This window comes from Acinonyx jubatus, chromosome A2 (assembly GCF_027475565.1).
Source record: "Acinonyx jubatus isolate Ajub_Pintada_27869175 chromosome A2, VMU_Ajub_asm_v1.0, whole genome shotgun sequence".
Lineage (NCBI taxonomy): Eukaryota > Metazoa > Chordata > Mammalia > Carnivora > Felidae > Acinonyx > Acinonyx jubatus.
Window position 1 is genome coordinate 33040799 of NC_069383.1, and position 12532 is coordinate 33053330.

General features: G+C 36.0%; 1 protein-coding gene across 4 annotated transcripts in view; it reads right to left on the minus strand.

The window, feature by feature from the left end:
• Positions 1-12532, minus strand: part of CFTR (CF transmembrane conductance regulator) — a 185811-nt gene that overhangs the window by 125479 nt on the left and 47800 nt on the right. For 3 of the 4 annotated variants that reach the window (XR_008296701.1, XM_015067322.3, XM_053218170.1), the window contains 5 exons: positions 10528-10743; positions 7481-7570; positions 6465-6628; positions 5499-5624; positions 578-824 (listed from right to left, as the gene is read on the minus strand). Coding sequence is in view for 3 of the 4 variants with exons in the window: in XM_015067322.3 (XP_014922808.2) it covers positions 578-824; positions 5499-5624; positions 6465-6628; positions 7481-7570; positions 10528-10743 (843 nt within the window). In the remaining variant the exon portion in view is untranslated. The remainder of the gene's footprint in view (positions 1-577; positions 825-5498; positions 5625-6464; positions 6629-7480; positions 7571-10527; positions 10744-12532) is intronic. The other variant, XM_053218169.1, reaches the window with a different exon arrangement.

The following is a 12532-nucleotide window of genomic DNA, read 5'->3' on the forward strand; positions in this document are numbered from 1 at the left end:
AAAAATTATACCCACACATAAACTCATGGTGATGATTCAGTTAGCTTTATGTATATTGGGTATAATCACCTGAGGACTTTAGAACTTCTCTTCCAAGCTACCAGCTACATCAGAATTGCTAGGATTTTAAGGTAATTAATGTGGCATAAAATGCCATTCTCATCTATCTTATTTTCTGGAAAGTATGTTGAAAAATTTAGAAAATTTAAGGTGAACATTCTTAGTTTTATCTGGAATGTTTTATAACTTCCTGGTGAACCTATTACCATCTTTTGCACATTTGCCAAGTTAATTAGAAATGATCTATTGGTTGATTACGTAAATAAAATTCTCCAGAATACAGAAACAATATTCTCTTCAACCTCTTTATCTTAAGAGAATCTCACAGGCCTTCATTTATTTCACTAGGCTTTTATCCCAAGGGCTCATTAGACCACATGTAGACATCAAGAGAGGAGGAAATCCTGTGTGTCAAACAGGCCCAAGACCAAGACTTGATCTCTAGAGAGTTTGCTCACTAGAAAAGCTCAGAACTGTTCTAAAATCTTTGCATATGATGCCCAGTTAGGTAAATTACCTGTATTTTGTTTATTGCTCCAAGAGAGTCATACCATGTTTGCACAGCCCAGGGGAATTGCCGAGTGACTGCCATGCGCAAAACGATGCAGAATGAGATGGTTGTGAATATTTTTCGGAGGACGATTGTTTTGATCAGTGCATAGGGAAGCACAGATAAAAACACAACAAAGAACCCTGAGAAGAAGAAGGCCGAGCTATTGAAGTATCTCACATAGGCTGCTTTCCGGGTCAGTTTCAGTTCTGTTCTATAAAAAAATATATAAAATTTGGGATACTTATTAACTTTTCGAATACCAGGCATCTTGGAATGTAAAACCGGAACATAGGCTCTCAAGGCTTTCTGCCGTTGTTCTGATCCTAGCTCCATCCTATATGAACTGTGTGACCTTGGACAAGTTATTTTATCTCTCTGGGCCTCAGTTACCTTCCCTGAAAGGCAGAGAGTAACAAATGTACCAGTGTCTTAGACATAATACCTGTAAATATTATTTTTAAACTATAATTAATAATCTATTATTAATACTATTACTATTTGACAGTATTTTAATATCTTCTTTTTTTTACTTAAAAAATATTTTTCAATGTTTATTTATTTATTTATTTATTTTTTTAATACGAAGATTATTATCAAATTGGTTTCCATACAACACCCAGTGCTCATCCCAACAGGTGCCCTCCTCAATACCCATCACCCACCCTCTCCTCCCTCCTACCCCCCATCAACCCTCAGATTGTTCTCAGTTTTTAAGAGTCTTTTATGGTTTGGCTCCCTCCCTTTCTAACTCTTTTTTTTCCTTCCTTTCTGTTAAGTTTCTCAGGATCCACATAAGAGTGAACACATATGGTGTCTGTCTTTCTCTGTATGACTTATTTCACTTAGCATAACACTCTCCAGTTCCATCCATGTTGCTACAAAAGGCCATATTTCATTTCTTCTCATTGTCACGTAGTATTCCATTGTGTATATAAACCACAATTTCTTTATGCACTCATCAGTTGATGGACATTTAGGCTCTTTCCATAATTTGGCTATTGTTGAAAGTGCTGCTATAAATATTGGGGTACAAGTGCCCCTATGCATCAGCACTCCTATATCCCTTGGGTAAATTCCTAGCAGTGCTATTGCTGGGTCATAGGGTAGATCTATTTTTAATTTTTTGAGGAACCTCCACACTGTTTTCCAGAGTGGCTGCACCAGTTTGCATTCCCATATTTTATTATCTCCAATCACTTCATTATTAATTTTTAAGATTAGTGAAATTTCATTCAGTTTTTTAGTTTGTTGGTTGCTGTTTTAAATAAGTTTGGAAATGAGGACAACGTTCCAAGATTTATAAAGGAAAAATATAAGTTTGTGATTCCCTAATGGATTCTTAACATTTTAGAAATTCTAGCTTGGCTTTGGAGAACACTGAAAATAACATATAAGCCACAAAGGAGTGGTTTCTCAAACCTTAGCATGTGTGAAAATCACCTGAGAAACTTATTAAAATGCAGTCTCAGGCCCACTGCTCAGAGATACTAAGTCTGCCATAGGCTTCCAGAATCCACGTTTAAGTAAGAACCCAAGTGATTCTGTTGCAGGTAGTTCTTGAAAAATTACAAGACAGAAGCTACTATATCCTCTCTATGTCTCACTTTAGTATAATTATTTGTAACAATCATTTTTTAAAAGATTTTATTTTATTTATTTTTTAGCACTTATTTATTTTTGAGAGAGAGAGACAGAGAGCACGAGTCGGGGAGGGGCAGAAAGAGAGGGAGACACAGAATCTGAAGCAGACTGCAGGCTCCAAGCTGTCAGAACAGAGCCTGACACAGGGCTCGAACTCATGAACTGTGAGATCATGACCTGAGCTGAAGTCCGATGCTCAACGGACTGAGCCACCCAGGCACCCCTAAAAGATTTTATTTTTTAATTTTTTCTAGTGTTTACTTACTTTTGACAGAGAGAGAGAGAGAGAGACAGAGGGACAGAGTGTGAGCAGGGGAGGGGCAAAGAGAGAGGGAGACACAGAATCTGAAGCAGGTGCCAGGCTCTGAGCACAGAGCCCAATGCGGGGCTGGAACCCATAAACCGTGAGATCATGCCCTAAGCCAGTGGGACAGTCAACCGACTGAGCCACTCAGGCGCCCCTAAAAGATTTTATTTTTAAGGAATCTCTACACCCCATGTGGGGCTAGAACCTACAGTCCAGAGATCAAGAGTCACAAGCTCCACTAACTGAGCCAGCCAGGCACTCCTGCAACAATATTTTTTTTTTACTTCTGATCTTCTAGTCTGAACTGCAAATGGGCACTATTTTTTTTTTAACATATATAAAAGAGATTTCAGTGCTCCAGCAGGCAGAAAATAGGGAGTGCAGATGCTGGTAATAAGAGAGAACAATACTGCCTTCATCTTCCATCCCACTCTTCCAGGAAGAAAAATTAGTCACTTGTGATCCTCCTATTCAGATCTCTCAAGGGAAGAAGCAGGGATGAACAGACAAGCAGACGGTTCTGGTGGGAGGAAGCAATAGCAATAGCTGTGCCTGGCATTTGGGTGCTGGTTTCACACATTTGTATAATTCAGAAAAGTTCTCATTCTCAAGTGGCAGCGTTCAGAAAAAATCTTTTGGGTTTTTTCAGTCTGAAAAAAAGTATAATCCTGAGCACTCTGATCAAGAAAATGAAGTTCAACATGCCCAACTTAGACCATGATTCACAATCTAATGTGGTCTAATGCTTACTTATTTCAGTTATTTGGCATTGAAGGCAGATTGGGATTTTTGGAATCTCTCTGGGCTTGACCCCGGCTCTGCCAGTTACAGCTATGCAATCTCAAGCAAACTGCCCTTCCCTTTGATCCTATAGAATCCACATGGGTAGAAGAGAGACATACCATCTCTCTGCTGGAGTTATTGCCAAGGTAAATGACAGCACGGCAGAGGGCCTAACACTGAGAATCTATGCTTAGAATCCTTAATCTTCAACAGAAAAAAGAATAATATTGGCTAGGCTGATATTAATAAAATGCTAAAAAGCACTGCTCACAAAAGTGTTCATGAATTTGTGACAATTGTTGAAATATATTAGAAACAGTTGAGGAAAAAGGAAGAAGTGGTATGACTAAAAAAGCATAATGGACTCAAGAACATTTACAAGAATCACCCAAAAAGTAGTGATTTCCATAATAAAGTCACTTGTACTTTATAAGTCATAAAAATATTTTATCAGTTTCTTATTTAAAAAAACTTGAAAGTACCTTTGTTAAAGAAGAGCAATAAAGGAGTAGATTTTCAGAGAGTTTTATAGTCTCTGCCCGGTTCAACAATGGCGTTGGCTGAGGTAATCACCCCTATGAAGTGCATCCTGCCATTCTCTTCCAGAATATTATATTTGCTCTTTTAAGGAGAAGCAATTCTTACCTTCCCATATTTACATCAGCACTTCCCAGCCTCTTCGGGTAACAATTCCATGACAGATTAAAGAACCAGATCACACTAGTTACAACCAAGCATTTGCTAATAGAATTGGCCAGAGAGAAATACAGAATAGAAAGGATGAATTTCATCTTTTGAGGAAGAGGAAAAATAAAAACCAAAGTCAAGAAAAGTCAGCACCTAGAATGACCTGACCACAAGTTTATCTTGAATCCAGAGACAACCAGATCCTCTGATCAGCTCCTCATCATTCTTGCTATGTCTGTGCTTATAGGCACAGAAACGACCAAGGGGACAAGTGTGATAGAGAAGTCACTTTGTTAAAAAGAAAAACAACTTCAACCAACTAGACAATTCCCCAAGATCTTTAAGGATGTTTCTGGAAAGAAAATATAATTCCTTTCCTGGATTTGTTTTGAAAGTCATAATAAAAACAGGTGAAGGTAATGTTTGGGAAATATTTACTCTTTTACTCTTTCTATTTACATGGCAAAGGCCTTAATAGTTCAGCATTTCTTTTGTTGTTCCAATCACACACCTGCAGCTCAGTTATCACCGGCGACTGGAATCAGCAGCACAATTTCCTGATGACCACATTCACACCATCCAAAAGGGTACTCTTTTTTGTATATTTTCCCCTGTGAAACTCTCATATGCTATAAGACCTGAAATTATCTGCTCTTTAACAGTAGTATATCTATCACTGAGTCTCCTAGAACCCTTTTTTGATTGCAGTTTGTAGAACATGGAACTTGACCGAAAGAGATGGTCTCATGGCTACAGAAATGCCATAGCTTATATTGTACCCTAAATTACCACAGTAATCATATCTCAGTCTGTGCTATACTTTTTCACTGGATATAGTCTTTACCAGTCAGTGAAAGAGAGATTATCGGAGGTGAAATAAGACTAGAGATAGGTGCCAAGTATTGATTCTACCTCAGGTGGTGGCTTTCATTGCTTGAACTGACCTCTCAAATGCAGGGTTTCTAGAACACAAGTTACTAGATATTATCCTGTGTTATTATTCTTAAGTTAAGGAAGAACAATGATACTTTAACCAAAGAGAAGGGTTTCTTTTCACTTTTCCTGAGCCATAACATAAGTGAAATGGAAGAACAGAAAACCACTTTATTTGGTTCACATTTGCACACTTATTGCTCTACTGGTTTCATTTAAGGTTTTATTCAGCCTCCAGCATTATGATCATTATTTTAGTCAAATAAGTATAATAAGCAGCTATAAACACATAGAGGGGATTCTTCATAAGGCATAAATATCCTTGTAATAAAAAATAACACACTTAACCAACTATATACAGACCATGAAAATGACTTTATGCCACTTGATAGTGATACAGGAATATTGATATAACTTAATACAATTGATTGTCAGAAACTTCAAATATGAACTGAAATCCCACTGTGACATACTCATCTTTAAAATATTAAACATGAAATAGCTACTGATATTGAAATTATCAGAAAGACTTACTGTCTTAGGTTTTCAATCATTTTTTCCATCGCTTCCTCCCAGCAGTATGCCTTAACAGATTGGATATTTTCAATCATTTCAGAGGTGATCACAAGTCTTTCGTTGATCTTTCCAGCTCTCTGATCTCTGGAAATCAATTAATCAATCAAATACTTAATAAAACCAAGTCAAATTACCACTAAGAACCACAAAAGTTTTTTCAAAAAATCCACATTTCTTATTAAACAGATGAACATTTATTTTATTATCTAACAGATGGTAACAAAAATCATGAACAAAAATCATTCACTAAATAGCTACCATTTAGTGAATGCCTCTTATGTGCCACACACTATTAGATGCATTCCACATACTATCCCAGTGTAGTACCCTTCATGGAAGTCTAGAAGTAGTGGTTATCTCCATTTTAAAGATAAAAAAACAGAGACTCAGTAAGGCCAAGTGACTTGAGTCAGGTCACATAACTAGTAAGCATGCAGTCTGGTATTTAAACCAAGAGTTAGCAGATTCCACATTTTGTATACATGCTATCATCTTCTAGCTGACAAACTCTAGAAGTCCTCTATCATAAGCTGTGACTTGTATCATTAACTCATTCTCTACTAAAAAGTAACCAAGGCTGTAGTGTGATCATCCTTGAACCAGAGTAGGAAAAACCTATAAAATTCTATCCAACATTTATGCATTCACTCCCATGTACATATATGTTTTATCCATTCTACCTAAATATTATAATACATAAAAATGAACTGAATATTAAGATATTTAAAAAGAAATTCTATAGATTGATAAGCAAAAAAAAAGTCCCTTAATACACTGAGTATGATTTACACTATTAAAATAACTCCTTTTTAGTGACATCCAGGAAGTAGATCCCAGTTCAGTATATAGAGCAGTCCCTGGTTTTACTAGACTTTTGGAATATTCAACTTAAAATCCTTCCAAGCTATGTAACCAGAGTGCTACCTGTACTTCATCATCATTCTTCCCAGTGCAGCTTGAAAAAGGGCAAGGATTATGAGGAAAGCAAGACCACAGAAGGCAGAGGCCTGTAACAAGTCCCAGAGGAGCCCCATGAGGAGAGCCACTTGCAAAGGAGCAATCCACACAAAATGTGCCAGTGCAAGTCCCTGCGAAATAAAATCACAGTGAAAACCAGTAACAAACAAACAAGCAAACAAGCCTAAGATGGGAGAAATTGAGCACAGCGAGCTTATACAATCAAACACATCATGGTTCCCACTGTGCTAAACTCAATGTGTTTGTTACACGAAGCACACATCAGTGTGCTTAAACATTCTACAAATAGACTAGGATTTCCCAAGGAACAAATTTCAAGTTGTTGCATTTTCGGGGTGTTTTTATTCAATGGAATTAAAATTAAATATCTTAAGTATCAGGTCAGGGACTTATTTTAAATAACTTACTTTTATTTGGATAAAGCAAGAGCCATGGTATAAACATGTAAGAGCAAAAGGGTTTCCAAAGGCTCAAGGTAACAACTCTATCACCTGACAAAATATTCAGAGTAAATGCAGGCTCAATTCATTAGTAATTTATGTAGCACCTGCTGTGGGTTTAACATTATGCTACATACTGAAAATGCTAAGATAAATAAAACACATTATGTGTCCTCAAAGACCTTGTAATTATTTGTGTCATAAGACAGCACTGAACAAGAATTGCTCAGAGTATCATATTCAGCCAAAGTAAATAACAGATGTAAAGTATTAAAAGGAAACAAGATCTGATAAAAAATGAATTTTGAAACACCTCATTAAATATGCAGCAAGCTGAGATGCCTTTGTATCGGCTGGTTCTGTAAGCCCCCAGAATGGCACTGTCCTATGCAACCCAACCTTGCAGGAATAGGGAAGGTAGGGATGTCTATGATTTAGCCACATATTACCATCAACTAACCCAGAAAAACCTTTGGGACTGTATGATTTATAACAATAATGCATAAATCAGTAGGTACATACTTCATCAAATTTGTTCAGGTTGTTGGAAAGGAGACTAACAAGTTGTCCAATACTTATTTTATCCAGAACACGGCTTGACAGCTTTAAAGTCTAAAAGGAAAATCGGAAGTTAGGTGATGTCGACAAAGAGAAGACAAAAAGAATATTTATAAATAACATTATAATACAGCTGAAGAATTAGGTGACTATGCATGCGTTTTTAAGTAAAGGTAATGAAAATTATTTTATGTTTATCTAGCTTAGGATATTCTCCAATTTATAAATATTTCTCTTCACAAAATATATTATACTGGCATGCCTGTAGTTATTTTATTTTCCAGCATCTATATAGTAAGAACATCCTTTCTACTCCACAGCAGTAATGATATTACACTTAAATGTCCATTCATATGGTGTGGAGATTTTGGTGGGTTTGGTTTGGTTTGGTTTGGTTTGGTTTTTATAGGCAGCAAAATTTGAGATTAAAGCCTATAATCTTATAGTAACTCTATTTTTCTATAGTGGAGTCCTATAGTAATTCTATTGAATAAAATGACAATTAAAGTCAATAAAAGTATATTATGAATAATTGAATCATTAATGACTTTGTGAAAGATTAACAATACAAAATCCTTAAATATTACACAGAAAAAATACATCCCTATACACAAATAGAACTGGTAAGTAGATAAATTAATAATAGTTATGAAAGATCACTTATACTTTGCCTAAAATTTAATAAGAATTTATTATCCCTTAGATGCCTTTGATTGGAGAGTACCCATCCAATATTTGTTTCAATTGAATGTATATGTATTGAGCACTTATGAGATGCAAATCACTGGATTCAAGGCTTCAGGAATTATTGTTAGGATTTATTAATACATGTTTCTTGCCTTAAGGTAACCTAGTACATACATCAACTAAATATGATATGATAAATGAGTTCAAGGGAACAGAATATAACTGGGTAGTTATGAGAAAGTTCACATACCTGGTTACAAAAATTGGGATTTTATCGAGGAGGTAAAATTGAATATGGGTGTGGAATAATGAATACAATTTAGATAAGAACAGATGAAGAAAGAATCAAAGCAGTTAATTCCAAAACACTATTAGAGCAATATGAGGGGAAAATTCCACTGACTGGGTCACACACTCCTCATTAATAGACTTCATCTATCTCAGGTGTGCATAGCAAGCACTCAGCGAAGATTTGTTTTTGTTATTATTTCTGTCTTCTTGAAATTCATAAGCAAAGATAAATTTAGTTCATATTTAGATTATTTTCTTGTATTTTTACATTTTTCATTTAAGTACAGTTGACATACAATATTGTATTCGTTTCAGGTGTACAACATAATGATTTGACATTTATAGAATGCATTTAGGTTCATTATTTAAAATATAATTTGAATGTATCATAGATGCAGATTTTGGAGCAAAGCAAAAAAGTGCTGTATTACAAAATTTGGGGTACTGTAAGGAGAATTAGTGGCTGCCTGCCATGTGGATGGAGCTGGTCTGATATGGGACCAGTCTACTTCAGGCTCCTTTAGGGACCAAACCACAGCCTCGTGAAGACACAACTGAATTCTCTGGTGATGGTGCCAGTGCAGGCCAGTAAGTGCAGCTAGAGGGGTAAACAAACCAGGTAATAACACAAATACTCAAAAATGAGAGAAAAAAGGATAGATGCAATATCTTCTAACTTTTCCTCAGCGTGTTCTGAGTCTGAAAGCACATATGCTGCTGTATTTGTGCTAAATGTTACACATGAATTTACAAATAACCTTCTCCTTCTTTGATCTCCCATCCCCTTTAGCCCATAAAATTTCTGGATCAAAACAAAATTTTTGTTGATTTATTACCCATGTTTTCCTGGTACTTGGTTGAATTGATGACATTGTACCTGAGGTGATCTGACTAAACTGTGGACTCTATTTTTTTTTCGTGTGCATCCATAAAAGGCTGTTTTGAACAATAAAGTATGACTATCAAGGTTTTATGACACAACTGACCTTGCATATATATTATGGAAGTGTTATGGGTTATTTGCTAGAGGTAATTTCAGATCCATGTCCCTTATAAGCCAAGTATATAAAGTTTTTACACTGGGGGAAGAAAAAGAGAAGAAGGGTAAAGCAATACCCAAATGATTCAACCAAAATAGCTTTACTGTAATGACTTGGTAGACCCAAGCAATCACACATGGCCTACAAAGCATGTCACTGAAATGATATTAAATTGTGTTTGTAAGGTGGGAAGTCTTAATCTGCATTCACCTAAATCATGCTTCTGCAACTTGGGCTTTTGTCTGGATAATGCATACAGAAAAGTAGAGAACGTTCTTATGGTTGTAGTACATGTGTTGTTGCAAAAATGTTCAATTTGCAGGACTCAAAGGATGACAAAATCACTGTGTCACAACTAATTAAGGCAGGAACTGTTATTGCTTGGATTATCAATAACAATTACATACTACACTCTTGTTATTGAACGTAAAGATATATGGCATTTTACCACAAGACATTTTGCCAATGACTTTTACACGGATGGTAAGTATCATTTTAATGGGGAGCCATACATTCCAAAACACAATGATGTGACTAGTTTTAAAAAATGAAATCTGGGGCACCTGGGTGGCTCAGTCTGTTGGGCCTCCAACTTCAGCTCAGGTCATGATCTTACAGTTCGGTTCGTGAGTTCAAGTCCCACATCAGGCTCTGTGCTGACAGCTCAGAGCCTGAAGCCTGCTTCAGATTCTGTCTCCCTCTCTCTGCCCCTCCCCTGCTCACACTCTCTCTGTCTCTCTCAAGGATAAATAAACATTAAAAAATATTTTTAAAAAATGAAATCCATAGCATAGGGAGTTTACAGAAAATGCTCAATAATTATTAGCCAAAATGAACTGAATTAATCACCAAGGAAAATGAGAAACATTAATTAATGCTGCCATTTACTTAACAGGCCTACAAAATTGATTTTAGCATTTATCCCTTATGTGTATCAACATGACATTTAAAACATGTTGCACGTAGCATGGAGACTATGCAAGAAAGCATTACCTTCTTATAAATCAAACTAAACATAGCTATTCTTATTTGCATTCCAATGTGATGAAGGCCAAAAATGGCTGGATGCAAAAGCAGAGTCCTCATGACAAAGAGAAGGCATAAGCCTATGGCTAGATAAATTGCAATGGAGCGTTCCGCCTTGTTATCTGGATCATAGGAAGCTATGATTCTTCCCAGTAAGAGAGGCTGGACTGCTTTGGTGACTTCCTAAAAAGAGGAAAAACCAAGAAATTAGATTTCATTTCCCTTGCATAAAATGGCCCCACAATTTCAACAAAAAAAATTTTCATCTTTAGAGAAGGATTTAAAATGGGCTAACATAGAGGGCTGCACCATATGTAAAAGTCTTGATGTTATTTTCATTTTTATACTTTGAAATAAGATTTGATTTTTGGTTATACTGAAAGTCATTTGGAGACAAGTTTATGCATAAGGTTTTTTTGACTGAAAAGTGAAGTGTGTCCATACAGTAAAGGTGTGGTTTCTGGAATGGTATATTAATCAGTAATATGTACATAGCACTGAATGGTTTATGAAATATTTTCATTTGATTTTCAGGACAGCTTTAGGAGTCAGAGTAGGCATTATTATTTTCACTTTGTGGATGAAGAAACTAAGGCCAAAGACACCAAGTGACCTGATGTGACTTCAAAATAGAACTTGAGAAAGTGTTTGGAGTTAGTGGCATTATTTCCAGAATGAAAACAGCTTCTCAAGGCAACCACATAAAGGGGAGCTGGCAACAGGAGGAAGGAGCATGCAGGCACTGGTGGCATTTAATTCAGCCACCTCCACTAATGGTCTCAAGCCCATCCTGGTATGGAATGGGTATGGACTTCAGGGAAGCAGTGTTACAACAAACTTCAACCTCAGTCCAGTTTCCAATGATTTATCAACTCTTCAAAGCCTTGTGAGTTAACACAGGAAGACGAAAGTTGTGCTTTCCAAATGCATCTAGTCAGGGTCCTCAATTAATTAGTAAATCAAATTGTCCATCAAATCCATTACCCCTCCTCCTGAATATATAGGAAGAGATTTGAATTCAAGAGGTCTAACTCTTCTCCATCTTACTAAATTGTTTTCAAGAGAGAAAAACACAAAACCTCCCCTGTCTTGTTTTATGATGAACCAATGAAATGGAGATCTGAAGCTAAACCCTCAAGGGATGTGATGTTAGGCTAATTGATTCCATTTCAAAGGTATATTTTCCAGCCAGACTGGTACCACAGCATTGTTCAGTTTACTCCCCCTCAACCCTTAATTTGCTTATTCTCCTCCATTTTCTACAATCCCTTTTCTAAACCGCAAATGCACAATACCACAAGCCCCCTTATTCCCAATAACTAAAAACGCTTTTCTGTACCAAGTTCATCCCCATTAGAAATCAATCCTAACCTATACAGAGCTGTCATTGGTTGATCACTAGCTGTGCATTCTATACTTTATATTCAGTACTTTATTTCAAATTAACTATGTAGACTAAGGCTCTGAATATAAGGAAAGAATCAAACACTTTTTAAAAGTTTCCAAACTAATCACAAAATGGGTTATAGTTTTCTCATCTCACATTAGCCATATTCAAACCTGTATTCAGATGAGTACTGAAAAGAAAATCACTAACTTATCTGCATATAACATGTTAATTGATTGCTATATCTGAAGAGCACTTGTTTTTTAAAAAGTAAATAAGTGTGTACTTTTTTGTTGGTGTGTATCATATTGTATATGATTTGTACTTTTATTACACATGTATCCACCTTTAGAATATATAGAAAGAATTGGCTCTGGTGTTTTAAATTTATATAAATGGTATCATACTATGCTTTTTGCAACTATTCTTTATTTACACTGTGTTTTTGACATTTATTTCCATTGATCCTTGCATAGCTACACATTTATTCTAAGTGCTGTTCAACATGACATCCTTGAATACATCAGGTTATATGTCCCATTGTCTTAAACTGGGGGCATACAGGTTGTTTCCATTTTTAAACTA